General features: G+C 44.7%; 2 protein-coding genes across 32 annotated transcripts in view; one reads left to right on the top strand and one right to left on the bottom strand.

Annotated features, from left to right (window-relative positions):
• LOC309506891 (uncharacterized protein) overlaps nucleotides 1–5,100 on the top strand; it is a 136,135-nt gene extending 131,035 nt beyond the window's left edge. For 10 of the 29 annotated variants that reach the window (XM_082180849.1, XM_082180854.1, XM_082180862.1 and 7 more), the window contains 7 exons: nucleotides 317–391; nucleotides 804–1,233; nucleotides 1,507–1,614; nucleotides 1,721–1,784; nucleotides 1,896–1,988; nucleotides 2,674–4,650; nucleotides 4,749–5,096. In XM_082180849.1, the coding sequence (XP_082036975.1) occupies nucleotides 317–391; nucleotides 804–1,233; nucleotides 1,507–1,614; nucleotides 1,721–1,784; nucleotides 1,896–1,988; nucleotides 2,674–4,650; nucleotides 4,749–4,909 (2,908 nt within the window). In that variant the 3' untranslated portion in view covers nucleotides 4,910–5,096. Of the gene's footprint in view, nucleotides 1–316; nucleotides 392–803; nucleotides 1,234–1,506; nucleotides 1,615–1,720; nucleotides 1,785–1,895; nucleotides 1,989–2,673; nucleotides 4,651–4,748 lie in introns of all 29 variants that reach the window. The other 19 variants (XM_082180855.1, XM_082180846.1, XM_082180857.1 and 16 more) reach the window with 5 other exon arrangements.
• A 1,620-nt stretch (nucleotides 5,101–6,720) lies between these two features.
• On the bottom strand, nucleotides 6,721–12,914 carry LOC309506909 (uncharacterized protein). 3 transcript variants are annotated; one of them, XM_082180931.1, is made up of 2 exons: nucleotides 11,855–12,914; nucleotides 6,721–11,553 (listed from the first exon to the last, which is right to left on the bottom strand). In XM_082180931.1, the coding sequence occupies exon 2, from the start codon at nucleotides 9,227–9,229 to the stop codon at nucleotides 7,472–7,474; it is 1,758 nt and encodes a 585-aa protein (XP_082037057.1). In that variant the 5' UTR covers nucleotides 9,230–11,553; nucleotides 11,855–12,914; the 3' UTR covers nucleotides 6,721–7,471. The 3 variants fall into 2 exon arrangements, with proteins under 3 accessions (XP_082037057.1, XP_082037059.1, XP_082037058.1); XM_082180932.1 differs by having other exon boundaries at nucleotides 6,721–11,631; nucleotides 12,007–12,914.
• Nucleotides 12,915–15,873: the final 2,959 nt, after the last annotated feature.

Raw genomic sequence — 15,873 nt, 5'->3', positions numbered from 1 at the left:
GTATAAATAGGAGAAACATTGTTTTACTTTGCAGTTTTCCAGAACCAGGATATGCTGTTGTATTCTGTTTTTGTTGTTGAATCACAACTGATTCATCCAGACTTGCACGAGCTGTCTGATGCGCCAGCTGTTAATGGTTGCCTCTCTATGTGTTGCATTGCGTGTTTGTTATTTTGGGGTGAAGCAATGAAGGGGAGGTGGAGCAGCAGCTGAAGCAAAACATAAATATGTAAATAAAATGTTAAAAATATATGTTCTTTTCATCCCTAGTATATTGAGTACAATAAAATACAGTTCTTTTCATATATCTACACAGTATTCTCGAGAAGAATGTGGAACCATTTGATAGACACATTTCATTCCGAAACGAGGTGTTATCTCCAGATATCAGGTATACTCCAGATGTGGTACATCATTTTTTTTTTTCCCCAGTTTACATTTCCAGTTTATATTGATGTGAAGTTAAACAATTTTCTGGTTATAATTTAAAATAAGGCTCAATTAGTTAACGTTAGTTGATGCATTAACTAACACTGATCAATATATTTATTATTTATTAACATTTGTTAACGATAGTTAATAAAAAATACAACTGTGATTGTTAGATCATGTTAGCTCAGGTTCATTAAATAATATTAACAATACATCTTTTGATTTGAATGATGTATTAGTAAATATTGAAATCAGTATTAAATAAAATTGATAAATGCTTTAGAAGTATTTTTCATTGTTCATGTTAACAAATGTAATCTTATTGTAAAATTGTACCCAATTTCACATCAATTCCATACCATTTCCCACAGCACACTTTCAGCCACTCTGCTGACAGAGGATCACTACAAGTGCTCAGTGTGCACAGAGGTCTTTAAAGATCCAGTTTCCATGCCCTGTGGACACAGTTACTGCAAACACTGCATTGAGATCTACTGGAGCAAACCGACTCAAGCTGGAGGTTATGCTTGTCCTCAGTGCAGAAAGAGGTTCAGAAGTCGTCCAGTGTTGAGTGTAAATGTTGCTTTGTCTAAACTGATTGAGGAACTCCAGAAGGCAGGATTTAGTCCTGTTCTTCCTGCTCACTGTTACGCTGGACCTGAAGATGTGCCCTGTGATATCTGCACTGAGATGAAGCTCAAAGCTGTTAAATCCTGTTTGACCTGCACTGTGTCTTACTGTGAGACCCACATCAGACAACACTACACAGTACCAGCACTGCAGAGACACAGCCTGGTGGAGGTGATTGAACATTTCAAGAGATAACTTTCATTATCTCTCTGAAGCTATATATATAGTTGTTGGTCATAGCATAAATGGATATAGACTCTATAACATTAATGTTAATATCCATTTATTTTCAAACAAAAAACTGTATAATATTATGGAAGCATCCATTTAAATAATACAAGTTCAAACTTAGTATTCAGTGATTTAAGTATCAAGTGCACCATTTGATGTAAATGCTGTCTATTTGTTGTTTTATTTATTTATAATTTGATATATTTTGATTAGCCTTTCAGTTTACCTCATCACATTGAAAACACCAGAATGTTCAGAGCAGAGAAAGAATTGCAAGAAGAGATCAACGGGCTGACTGCAAAGCTAACGAAACTGGAAGAGGTAACTATACAGAAACTACATGTTTGTTTACAATGTGAAATTATTTTGTGAACTTAAAAAATCTCTTTAATTTAAGTGATTTGAATTAATGTATTTTCTTTTAAAGACTCTGAGAGACAAGGAAGCGCATGCCAAACGTTTGTGTAAAGGATTTGAAGTTCACTGTAATGGTGGGTGAATATTGTGCTTCTAGTTAGGTACAGACAAGGCAACTTACAGTACATGACTTTGCAGATCAACTTTTTTTATACAATTTTTATATATAACCATATATTTTCCAGATTTTCCCTCAGATGTAATTGAAATTGCTGCTCTAGGTCGCCCTTTGAGTCTTGGAGAATTGTATGACAGTAACAGTGATTCTTTTAGCCAAGGTAAGATCTTTATCTTATTTAGGATATAGTAAACAGTGAGGAGCATACTGTAATTCTACCTTTGCACAATTTCTCCCACCAACTTATGACATTTTAAAGTACTAGAATACTAAGAATGTAGTTTTCCAATGCTTTGTCCTAGAGCTGCATGATTAATCTTTAATAGATTGCGATCTCGATTCAAACACCCATGCGATCTTATTTCTACTGTAAATGACATCAATTTGGCTTTGTCTATTAAGCCATACCGGAACATTCAAGTCTGTGTTTGCACTGCCGCTGACTCAGAGAAAGCAGTTTTTAAACACACAGTATTGTTATTTTATTTATGTTTTACAAATATTAAACTTATCACAGAAGTACTGAGATAAATGTTTATAGTTCGGATATAAACTCGGTTGTCTACGGTAGCGATCAAAATAGAGAAAATCACCTTTTGAAAGTAAGTTGGCACTTTTCACACCGACTAACTTATTTTCAGTCTGTGGCATTTGTTGTATCGATAACAGTTACATTACTAGGTGGCGACAAGTGACTGTTAAAAACATTTATTTGTCATTGAATCATTCATTAATTTTTTTTTTTTTTTATAAATAATTAATTCAAATGAATTAAACATTTAAATGGACTGCAGCAATTCATATTTGCAATTCATATATCAAACATTTGTTTTTGTTTTTTTCAGATACTTTTCTGTGGAATGAAAGCACTATAGCATCTATGAAATTGTCTTTGCCTCGACCTCAAACAGAGGTCAAGGTTCTGGAAGGTGACTCCCTACAGGAGAGATTCAGAGCCCTTGAAACATCTCATGTATTAAGAGCAAGAACTCTGCATGGACTGTTAAAAGTAAGTGGAGCTGCAGCCTTTATGAACCACCCAGGTCAGTCTCAACACCAGGACAGAGTTACCCTACACTACCGAACCACCACCAAACTGGACATGATCAGCCAAAGACTGTTACAGGAAGGAGCTCCTACCTCAGTCATTAATGCAACCACAGCAACACATGTGATCATCGCTGTGTTCTATGGAGCCCAAGCTTTCTTTGTTTTTGATAGTAAAAGCAACATTTCTGAGAAAAATACAGAAATGGAAAAGGTGGTGAAGAAGATGACCTCTTTGGATTGTTCAAATGTACACCTGAATGTCAATGAAAAAGCTAAAACCTTGTTATATCACTGTTATCTCTACATTGATGTGGGTGATTGGAAGAGTCCAGTGTCTTTTGATAAGGCTGTGGAGATCTACGGTTCTCTGCCGACACTGCTTGGATCTAAAGGCGAGAGAGCAGTTCCTCTGAAGGTCTGGCTGTATCCTCTGAAGAAACTGGACAAGAGCTCAGTGAGTGCTTCTCTGAGTGGAGTCAGTGAAAACTTGATGCGTCGAGCTGAGAACATTCTGGAACATCTGAGAAAACAGATCAGGATCTGTCAGGAATTAATGACAAGTCAAGCAAATCTGACTGTGATTATGTGGTTCCCTGCACTAAAAGATAAATTAATTGAATTTTCAGAGCTTCTACAGGAGTACAAAGAAGATTTTAAGAGAGAAGTCACTGAGATTTTTGAAATCATTCATGTTAAAGATGAGAAAGTACAGAGTAGCCTTCAAAATCTCTTAGAGAGGCACAGCCAATCACCATTCAGTGCAGAAAAAACCAACAAGTGGCTGGAGAATAAAGAAACTGAGCTGAATACTCTGAATGACTGCAAAGCTGCAGACATCACTGTTGTGAAATCACAGACAGAGTTACAGCAGGTCATAAGGGACTCACAGATAACCAGAGTGATGTGTCTCACTCTTTTCTCACCAGATGCTGAGGATTTATTTCTTGCAACTCTTAAGCAGCACATTGAATCTCATAACATTATACAAAATGATTCACTTCTGTCCAGGCCAGTTAGCATCAATCCGAAAGTGCTCATTGATGTACAACTATTTATTGCTGCTAAAGAAGCAAATGACGATACAGAGCAAATCAGGTTCATTGCTGCGTCTGGTGATGCAGCAATGAATGGTGGTGATGGTTTTCCTGAGTACTCTGTGCAGTGTTATCATGCTGAAACGATTATGAGCAGTAATGTGAAGCTTGGACTAAAACCAGATCCTCCTCAAATAGCTCACATACAACACACTAGTGTATCTCTGAAGCTGAATCTTCTGATGAACAAAAGCACTGAGAGATATGTGGTGGAATATGGAGTTGTGAGTAATGATGGGATCAATAATACATGGAAACAGATAGTTTATGCTGAGGTTTTAAATGAAAAACATGTTTTATCAGGTTTGGACCAAGACACAGAATATCAACTCAGGTATGCAGTTGCTGACAACCAATGCATGAGCAGCTTTAGCTGGATTATTCACTTTAAAACAGCCTCTGCAGCAAGACCTGGACAACCATCAGTTAAGATGAACAGAGACAAAATCGGAGTCACCTGGTTGAAAGCTGAAGCTGATGAAGATTGTCCAGTGCTGCGGTATATGGTTGAGTATAAAGAAGCAGGACTGGAAGGCTGGTCATCAGTACTAACACAAGGACCTCAGTGTGAATGTACTTTAACTGTACCTCACAGCACCTGCTATGGAGTCAGAGTCTCTGCTGTCTATGAGGACGTCACCAGCAAACCTAGTGAGGAAACACCAGTACCAGTAGATGGTGAGATACATGTGAAACATTTTAAACAGATACTTTTCGTATAACCTTTTCTTCTATGTTTTCTTAACTTACAAATGATTTCCCAATATTGTCTATAGTCTGGAGAATAAACCTCTCAGAGAGAAAGAGCTCCATCCTCCTAGAAGTGCTGAAACTCCAAACAGAGAAGAAACCAGTAGAGCTGAGAGACTGGACAGATGAAGAGAGTGAAGTGAGGGGATTCATCCAGTGTCTGCCCTACATCTCACAGCTCAGGTAAGAGTACAGTTACTGTCATCGTTACTGTCTTTACAGTGTGTACAATCGCTGAGCTTTAGTAAGCCTCCGGACTGAGCTGACATTCAGTTATGGTCATGGCCGTGTAGCTTCCGACAGGCGCAGATGGGCCATCTGGCCAATCAGAGCAGAGCAGGTTCTCGGAAAGGAGTGATTTAGAGATACTGATTCATCCGACGAGTCGTTTTAGAATCATTGAAAAATGTGCAATGTATATTAGGAGAAAACAATTCTTTTTTTTTACTTTTGATTAAAATTTTAATAAAAAAATGTTTAACCTCATTGGTTCTTGCGGAAGGTCAAACGAAAGTGCTGCTTAGCATGAGAATGAACCTCATTGGTTCTTGCAGAAGCTCAAAAGTGCTGCATAACACGAGAATGAACCTCATTGGTTCTTGCAGAAGCTCAAAAGTGCTGCTTAACATGAGAATGAACCTCATTGGTTCTTGCAGAAGCTCAAAAGTGCTGCTTAACATGAGAATTAAGCTCATTGGTTCTTGCAGAAGCTCAAAAGTGCTGCATAACATGAGAATGAACCTCATTGGTTCTTGCAGAAGCTCAAACGTGGTGCGTAACACGGAAAGGAACCTCATTGGTTCTTGCAGAAGCTCAAACGTACTGCGTAACACATGAGAATGAACCCCATTGGTTCTCTCCGTTTACCATAACTGATGTGTGAGTTGATGAATGTTTATATGTGAATAAAAGCCTTAATTCAATCTGTTCATCATATAAAGCGATCATGTCTCTTTAGAAAATTTGGACTGAACCGCTCAATTCATATGGGTTAGTTTTACAATCTCTTTATGAACTTTTATGAACCAAAGTGGAAGTTGCATAGCTGTTAACGGAGGGACAGAAATCGCTCAGATTTTATCAAAAAGATCTTCATTTGTTTTCTGAAGATGAACGAAAGTCTTATGATTTGGAACAGCATGATGGAGAGTCATTTGTCATGCAACGTGAACGAGAACGTGGTTGCCAAGTTACGCACACCGCGACTGTTAACAAAACATTTTACATTTCATTCATTCTTATATGTCCAATATAATTTTATTTACTATTCCCATCTTTTTTTCCACAATACATTTACAATGTGTTCTACCAATGTAGGAGTGAAGCAGGGCGTCGTCGTAGATCAACCAAACGCAGGTCGTTTGTGAGGCGGCTGGTTCTGACGTTCATGTGCAATATGTGTAACAAAAGCTACTTATTTTCTGAGTAAAAATATTAAAAGTTTATAGTATAACTATTGTTTAACGTATTTTATACTTAATTTTATACTTATGTATAATACTCAAAAATACCCAGATGAAAATGAACCATGCTTTTACTATAGTAAAAGTGTAGTAACCATGTTTCTTTGGTTGGACTGATAAAGTTAACATTTGTACAGCCAAAGTATTACTACAAATAAATCAGTGTGGTTAAACTATGGTTAGTGTAGTAAAAGATGTTTATTTTCATAAGGGTTTATAGTAAGGTATAAATCTAAGACAGAAACATCAAAAGAAATACATAAAAAAAGACACTTGCATGATACTGTACTAGAGCCTTGTTATTTATTGTTTTGTAGACTGATAACCCCAATGAGGCGCTCAGTATCTTCATCGGACTCTACAAGATAAACACGGTACTTTTTTGGCACAACATAAACCCATTAATATTACGAGACAATAAAATATAACTTTAATTAGGGTTAAACATTTGAATTCTTACACTTAAAAACGTACTCGGTTACTAACGTTCTATTCTATTCTATTCTATTCTAAGATATCTTACGCTAGGGGAAAATCCTTTTCCGCGAGATATTGAAGCCAAAAATTATCCTTAATTTTTAATAATGCAAAACGCGTTGCGGCAGCATGCAGACATAGGCGAGACAGCTCGCGCGCCTATTGGCTGCTCTGCGGCAACTGCAGCAGCCTATCGAGCGAGGCCTGGCGTGACGCCAGACCCAATCAGGGCACTTCGCGCCCGCTGCGTCACGTCCCGCCGAAATGGGCGTGGTCTAGGCCTATAAATACCGCTCGCAGGCAGCTATTATCTGGTTTTTCATCATCGAAGCAACCAGAGCGTGTGCATGCACGGCAAGATACGCAGTACTCGTTCCCTCTTCTAGAGAGAACCGAGGTTACGTTAGTAACCGAGTACGTTCTCTTACGAGAGGTCTCTCGTACTGCGTAAGATATCTTACGCTAGGGGACCCAATGCAAAACGCCGTGCATGCTGAGATCTGACACCAAAGACCCAAGGGCGAAAGCCCGGGGTACATATAGTGCACAATCACTCAGGGAACTCACAGGGAGTCCGGGAAGAGGGAGGGGCGGAGCCGCACTCTTCCACATATGACAACTTCGCTTAGACGTGAATTTCATCATACAGACAGGGCGGGGTACGGCCTGAACTGATGGGAAAATGTGGGTCTTACACAGTTTGCCCAGGCACATCTCGTGCTACTGCTTTTCACTGTTGATCATTGAGCTATGCTCAGTAGACGCAGCATTCTGAGTTGATAGCATCAAGTCAGATAATACTGGTTAACTTAGACCGACAGCAGCCTGGCCTGCAGGGCGGGAACCTCTAGGTTGTAGAACCTTATAAATGTAGACGGGGAGGCCCAGCCTGCCGCCGTACAAATATCTTGCAAGGCAATCCCACTTGACCAGGCCCACGAAGAGGCCACGCCTCTCGTGGAGTGCGCTCTGACACCCAGCGGGCACTGTATGCCCTTGGAGGCATATGCCAGCGCTATAGCGTCAACTATCCATCTGGATAGGCTCTGTTTCGACGCGGCTAGTCCCTTAGAACGCCCGCTAAACGAAACAAAGAGCTGCTCCGTCTGTCTGAAGACAGACGAGCGAGACACATAAGCTCGTAATGCCCTGACCGGGCAAAGGAGGCTCGCGTCCCTTTCCTCATCAGGGACCGACAGGGCTGACAGGGAGATAACCTGCGCCCTAAACGGTGTGTTGAGGGATTTTGGAACATAACCGTGCTTAGGTTTGAGTATAACTTTTGAGTCATTAGGCCCAAACTCCATGCACGTCGCGCTCACAGAGAGCGCGTGTAAGTCCCCTATGCGCTTCACTGAAGCGAGAGCCAGCAGAAACACAGTCTTGAAAGACAGATGTTTCAGATCAATTGACTGTAAGGGCTCGAATGGTGCACCTTTCATGGCTTCCAGAACCGTAGAAAGGTCCCAAACGGGGACTGAGGGGGGTCTGGGAGGATTCAGTCTCTTAGCTCCTCTAAGGAAGCGGATGACCAGCTCGTTCCTTCCTATTGACTGACCAAGCGTTGTTCCTGAGAACGCTGCTATAGCCGCCACATAAACTTTGAGCGTGGAAGGGGCCCTGCCCTTATCCAACAGCTCTTGTAGGAAGGAAAGCACCTCCGTCACTCCACAGTCTGTGGGTGACACACCACGGGCTGTGCACCAGCCTGAAAACACTGACCATTTCGAGGAGTAAAGCCGTCTCGTAGACGGAGCTCTAGCCTGTGTGATCGTGTTTAATACTCCTTTAGGGAGTCCAACATGTACCCGTTGATGGCCCAGACATGAAGGGACCACAATTCCGGGTGAGGATGCCAGATCGAGCCGTGGGCCTGAGAGAGGAGGTCTCTCCTCACTGGTACTGGCCACGGGACAGTGCTTGCTAACTGCATCACGACTGGGAACCAAGGTTGGTTTTCCCAGAACGGTGCCACCAGCAGTACTGAGCATCCTTCTTCCCTGATCCGTTCTATCACCTGAGGCAGGAGAGAGACGGGGGGAAAAGCATAAAGCGGGCGGCGGGGCTACACATGAGCCAGCGCGTCCCTGCTCTTTGAGAAAAATTCCGGACAGTGAGCGTTTTCTTGAGACGCGAACAGGTCTACTTCCGCTCTGCCGAATTTCTTCCACAGCAGTTGGACTGTCTGTGGGTGTAAAGACCATTCGCCTGCCGGAACATTGTTCCTGGACAGTCTGTCTGGTCCTATATTCAGGATCCCAGGCACGTGCGCTGCTCTGAGCGAGCGCAGGTTGCGCTGAGCCCATACCAGGAGGCGTTCTGCTAGCCTGTACAGGTTCCTGGACCTGAGGCCGCCCTGGCGATTTATGTAGGACACCACAGACACGTTGTCCGAGCGGACCAGGACGTGGCGTCCTTTTATTTGGGGACAAAAACGCGTCAGCGCGTTGTCCACTGCCAGCATTTCGAGGCAGTTTATGTGCAGGAGCCTCTCCCGTTCTGACCACTGGCCGAAGAACGGTCTGCCCTCGAGCAGCGCTCCCCATCCCGAGGTGGACGCGTCCCATCTTACACCACTTTCACCCTCGAGGAAGTCCCCAGGCTTACACCTGACTGGTACCAGTCGTTTGCTCTCCAAGGTTTCAGAGCTGTGACGCACTTCTGATTGACCTTGAGGCGAATCAAGCCGGATGCCCACGCTTGGCGTGGGACTCGCGCTTTCAGCCAAAACTGCAGCGGGCGCATGCGGAGCAGGCCCAGCTGGAGTACTGATGATGCTGCGGCCATGAGACCCAGCATCTTCTGAAATCTCTTGAGCGGGACAGACGCGCCGCAGCGGAACGAGTTCGTTGTGCGTTGAATGTCGACCACGCGCTGTGGCAATAGTCGCGCTATCATGGACAGCGAGTCCAACTCTGTGCCCAGGAAAGATATCTTCTGACTGGGTGACAGAGAGCTCTTCGCCCAATTGACACTGAGACCCAAATTCTCGAGGTGATCGAGTAAAGCGGTCGTGTGTTCTATGAGCACTGAGCGTGATTGCGCTAGGATCAGCCAATCGTCCAAATAGTTCAGTACTCGCACGCCTCTCATTCTGAGGGGTGCGAGCGCCGCATCCATGCACTTCGTAAATGTACGGGGTGCCAGGGATAAGCCGAACGGCAGGACTGTGTACTGATATGCCTGGCCCTCGAAGGCGAATCTCAAATATCGCCTGTGACGTGACGCTATCTGTATTTGAAAATACGCGTCTTTCAGATCTATTGACACAAACCAATCTCCTTGGCGAACCTGCGCAAGGATTTGCCTGGTCGTGAGCATCCTGAACCGTCGCTTCACAAGCACTCTGTTCAGTTGCCTTAGATCTAGTATGGGTCGGAGACCCCCGTCTTTTTTCGGTACCAGGAAGTATCTGCTGTATAGCCCTCCTTCGCTCTGAACTTGAGAGAGAGGCTCTATGGCCCCTTTGTTCAATAGTTTCGCCACTTCGGCTCGAAGTAAATGTGCTACTTCTGCTTTTACCGTGGTCTCGACGCGCGCCGCATAGCGGCGAGGGCGCCGGCGAAACTGTAGCGAATAGCCTCTTTTTATAATGTCCAGCACCCACTTCGAAACCCCGGGCAGCTTTGCCCATGCGTCTGCATGAATAGCTAGGGGTTGAATACGAAGCGCGCTCCGCTCACTCAGCGATGGAGAAACTTCGGCGTGCTGTAACACAAGCGTCGTGCTTGTGACATTTGAGGCATGGGGCGCGCTGATAACAGCGGGCAGATTGCCCGCGCTCGACTCCTCTGCGGCGGCCAGCCGCGAGGGGGAGGGCTGGGCGGTTCCCGTAGGAACTATCATGTCTATGTGTGGATGTGGGCGCGGGACAGCGGGCACACTTATCACACCGAAAGCATTGTTCGCTTGAGTGAAGCGAATACACGCTGGTTTCGTTTTTACAGAAACCGTGGGACATGCATAACGTGGTGTTAGTGGGCACTGGGTAGTGGGCACATTCACCATGTTTGAAGCGCAACCGATCTGAGTCGGTTTTATGTGCGCGAGCCCTGTGTGACAGGCTGTGCTTGTGTGTAGGGATGGGCACTGGACAGTGGGCAATCTTACTACACATGAGACACCATCGGCCGTGGCCGGGACACCAGAAAATACACTCTTTTGGGGATTTATCTGGGTAGCCGTGAAAACGGCATTTGTGTGCAGGCAAGCGGGTGACAGAACCGGCTTGTTGGCTGCAGAAAACACTGGAACAGTCACATTTTCTGGAACTGGACGAGCGAATAGCTTTGGTGTGAGTCCGGCCGCAGCGGGACTGGAACACCGTCGTTTTCCTAGGTGTGCTAGGACGACTTCGGGGCCTCGGGCTTTACCGCAATCCTAGGTCGTGGGCCACGCACGGCGGGGCGTCGACCGGATGAGCAGGAGCGCGGTCTCGCGCTTCGGGCCTGGCGGCGCTGCGAAGTGGCGGCAGTGGACGGTGGCTGGGGCTGTGAGCTCTGTGCAGACGGTTTCGCACGGCCTGCTGCAGAGCTGGAGCGCTTCGGGAGGAAGTGCTTCATAGCCTGTGACGCTTTCTGTACCTCTGCGAATCTCTCCGCAAAATCCTTGACGGAGGATCCAAAGAGGCCCGTGGTGGAAAGCGGGGCGTCGAGGAACGCGGAGCGCTCGGACTCGGCCATTTCCGAGAGCGTCAGCCAGAGGTGTCTCTCGGTCACAGTGAGAGAGGCCATATTCCGTCCAATGGCCTGCGCTGCAGACTTAGTAGCACGGAGAGCGAGGTCCGTGGCACTCCTTAAATCCGGCACGCAGATCGCGTCAGGTCCTTCCTCGTCCAGCTTACGGAGGAGATCGGCCTGGAATATCTGTAACGTGGCCATGGTGTGCAGCGCTGATGCAGCTTGCCCGGCGGCGGCGAAAGCGCGGCGGAGCAGGCTTGACGTCGTGCGGCAAGCTTTAGAGCAGTGGTCTCAAACCGGTTCCACGGAGGGCCTAGTGTATGCAGGTTTTCTCCTTTACCTTGAACCAAACTGATTGAGTAGGTCACTAATTGGTTAAGATCTCCCCTCACCTGGTAGTCTAGGTCTTAATTGGGCACTAATTGAAGGGAAAGACCAAAAACCTGCATACACTAGGCCCTCCGTGGAACCTGTTTGAGAACTCTGCTTTAGAGGGTAGGGCCAGCTTAGCACGCCGTCCAGCGGAGGGCGGACATAAGTGGGCCGCTATCGCCTCTTCGACCGGCGGCAGCGAAAGGTATCCTCTGTTCTTGGCATCGTCGACTGCAGAGAATGCCAAAGAGACAGCAGGACGCACTCTAGCTGAATAGGGGGCGTTCCATGACTTAGCGACTTCTTCGTGTAGCTCAGGAAGAAAGGGCGCTGGTCTGGACGCAGGCGAAGCGCGCTCCCCAGGCAGGAAAAAGCCATCCAGCCGGTTGTGAGCGGGCTGCTCGGGCGAAGACCACTCGAGGCCGAGGCTCGCCGCGGCCTGTGCGAGTACTCGCATGAGCTCCGTCTCGATGGACGCTCTCTTGCCTGACGATGTGTGGGCAGGGGGCGCGGGGTCCTCAGAGCCCGCCCAATCCTCACTGCCTGACGCCAGGATCGAGCAGGAATCATCCTCTCCCAGCAGGGCTTCCTCGTCAGCGATGTCAACGGAAGCGGCGGCAGACAGCGGCCGCTGTCCGTCAGGAAGAGAGGCTGACGAAGCCGGTGAAGCAAGCGGGCGAACCGGCGAGCTTTGGTGGCTGGGGGAAGGTTCCGGGACCCGCTGGGCACGGCGCTTCTTACGGCGCGATGCCGCGGCGGGTGGGGGAGCAGTCTCGTTGAAGAAGGACAGGCGAGTCCTCAGAGTCGCCATAGTCATCAGCTCGCAGTGAGGGCAGCCGCCGTCAGCGAGCGCGAGAACTGCATGTTCCTCACCCAGGCAGGAAACGCAAACCACGTGGCGGTCCCCATCACTGAGTGTGGCTCTGCACGAGCCGCAGGAAGGCATCTTGAAAAAGACGCTAGCTCTTTTAGAATGTGTGTCGCGGCGGCGACACACACACACACAAACAGAGTACGGAGTAATAAGAAAGGATATAAGCGCCGGAAAGCGCAGCAGGAAGGCAGGAAGGCGGCGCGGCCAGCGACTTCAGTGACTCGTCCCGCTGAAGGTGCTCTCTCTCAGACGGCGCGGCTTCTTCTCCAGCTCCAGCGATGCGTGTGCTTCGCTTGAAGGATGAAAAATCAGATAATAGCTGCCTGCGAGCGGTATTTATAGGTCTAGACCACGCCCCTTTCGGCGGGACGTGACGCAGCGGGCGCGAAGTGCCCTGATTGGGTCTGGCGTCACGCCAGGCCTCGCTCGATAGGCTGCTGCAGTTGCCGCAGAGCAGCCAATAGGCGCGCGAGCTGTCTCGCCTATGTCTGCATGCTGCCGCAACGCGTTTTGCATTATTAAAAATTAAGGATAATTTTGGGCTTCAATATCTCGCGGAAAAGGATTTTCCCCTAGCGTAAGATATCTTACGCAGTACGAGAGACCTCTCGTAAGAGAACTGAGGGCGCATCTGCGCTGCTGCATCCGGCTGCCATGTTTACATCACTACAAAGCTCCTCCCTCCCGCACGCAATGGGTTGTGGGCAATATTAGCCGTTAGAGTGTGCATTGATCTGCACTTCGAATTCTAACCGGAAATAGTGGACCATCCGGGTATCTTTGGAATACTCATTTCAACATGCTACGATTTGGGACGTACTAATTCTAGTTTTGCATACTATTTAAGACGGATAGTATGCAAATTGGGACTCAGCATAAGAGTATCCTGAGAGTGCAGAAGAACACACCGAACAATGCATGCAGGGCAGAATTAGGCTAATACCCTTTATTAATCCACATTGAGAAATGAGCCATCAAATTTTGGAAACATCTAGAAATGAGTGACCCCAACTCTTATCATTTCAAAGCCCTTAAAAAACATGAAATTAACATTGAAAAAAGTCCCCTGATTTAGATAGTCCTGAAGCTGCAAAAACAAACTAACATGAGTAAAAACAGCCAGCATCTGAGTACAGTGAAAGACTGTAAATTAAGAAGAATAATGATGAGGTACTACTGAGCAATCACACTCTGACTATCCACCTTATTTTTCACGCATTTTTGAAATATAATATGTTCGATTTCCGGTAAGCCACTTCCGCTAATCGTAGTTGTATTGTGAACCTGTAGTTTTGCATCGACTGTGTAGTTTTGACTGGCTAGCTAACTTTAAATATGGACTACAGACAGACTGGCCTCTTTTGTGCAGTTAGTGTGTGCCATAATAGGTGGTTCAAACGTAAAAATTACCTGCAAGATATTTGTTTTGACCATAATCCACGTACCAGAGCTGAATGTGGATGTGGGGCACCCTATAATCTGCACGCTACAAGAAGCTCGTCGGCTTTGGTTAAAACTAAAGCATTATTGTATTGTGTGAACACGCTGGCAATGAGAGTTGTTTGTTATTTTTATGTTTTAGTCAAATACACTGTAAAAATAAAAGGTGCCTTGAGGAACCTTTTGGGGTTCTTCGCTTTGCCACACCGGCGGAACCGTCTGTAGATCCTCTAGGCACCCTTTAAAAAGTGGTGGTTCTCTGAAGAACCACACAAGTTTCCTGAGGAACTCTTATATTAGGCACTGTGTGGAACCACTTTGGGTGCCTCCAGGAACCAAATTTATTTTTTTTTTATTTTTTTTTATTTCATGTTGTTACTATGGCTACCTTTGACTTCTATTATAATAAACAAATTGAACCAAATACAAAATAAGAATTGTTTATTACATATTTTATATTCATTTTTATACATACACTTCTATGCACATGGGAAAAAAAGCTAACTATAGATTAATATCAATGAATACACAAAAAAATTGTATAATACATAAGCAACATGAATAATCAACCATGTATATACAATAGGCTATACAAGAAAAAACATTTCAACAAAATGCATGGAAACACATGTTCCATAAATCAATGAAAAAAACAAACATTTTGACTAATTAAAAATGTCCATCTTCACTTAACTTTGTTTCAGTCCACTTGTTAAGTCTGACATCACTGTTTCCAAGTCCAAAAGCTCTATCAGATGCCAAAAACAAACAAACAGTGCTAATATGCACTCACTGTGCTGTAATATTCCTGAAAATTATGATCCTAACCTTTATCTCTATTCCGAAATCTCAGATGGTTAGTTATTCAGCTATTTTGAATCATAAAATGTTGAAGTCTGGGATGCCGTGAGACTGGAGACTGTAATGTACACTATGGCTTTTGAAAAGCTTAAATGTGTGACTTGAATCAACAGTGTTCATAAATGGTTGTTGAGTATTCTCATGAAACAAGATAGAGGAAGTAGAGGCTTCGACCCGGAAACAGTATTAAGGTGCAGTAAAATTATCTGTTGTTCTGTGAATGTTCACTGGTGAATTCCAGTCATTTCAATAAGAATCCACACAATCAACAATTTCGTTTGTGGTCAAAAATGTCACTATGGGACCAAGTTGGTCACTGGAATTTGCTATATTTGACCAACAGAAAACTGCTTGAAAGTGGCTCCTGTGTGAGCTGTGCTTCATACATTACTTCGCTACATTGCTGACTAGGGCTGGGTATCGATTCAGATGTTACAATTCGATTCGATTTCGATTCGCAAGCTCTAATTCGATTCGATTTCGATTCTCGATTCGATTTTCGATTTCGATTCTCGATTCGATTTTTCCAATTTCGATTCTAAATTAATTTCGATTCGACTCACTCAATGAATATTAAATACAAATCCTATATTTATTAAAAAAGAAAAAGAAAAGAAAAAAAAGTGAACAAGTTTTCAAGTGTTTAATTAATAAAAAGAAATTAAGAGCTACAAACCTGTATATTAAACTCTTTTTATTTTAGGTACACTTGGGTACATTAAAACAGAACCCAACTCTATATTTCAAATGCATACAATGAATAGACAGGATTTTGATGCAAGATGAAAAATTGATGCTGAAAATTGGACAAGTCAGAACAGTCGCATGTCTTGATCAAACAGGTTAACAATCCTCACATAAACCCACATATAAAAACGTTGCATATAATATAATATGTGCCCTTCCTGTCTAACAGCTAGGCCATACAGAAATTGAATAAAATTATCAAACAGTCTGTGTTGCATTAATTATAAATTATATATTG

The sequence above is a fragment of the Leuciscus leuciscus genome (assembly GCF_965113295.1).
Source record: "Leuciscus leuciscus genome assembly, chromosome: 9".
NCBI classification, from domain to species: domain Eukaryota; kingdom Metazoa; phylum Chordata; class Actinopteri; order Cypriniformes; family Leuciscidae; genus Leuciscus; species Leuciscus leuciscus.
The sequence above is the reverse complement of the archived record's forward strand: the minus strand, read 5'-3'. Positions and strand labels throughout refer to the sequence as shown.

Excerpts from the sequence above, each read along its gene's own strand:
- LOC309506909 (XM_082180931.1), bottom strand. The coding sequence starts at position 9,229 with ATGGGACGCGTCCACCTCGGGATGGGGAGCGCTGCTCGAGGGCAGACC.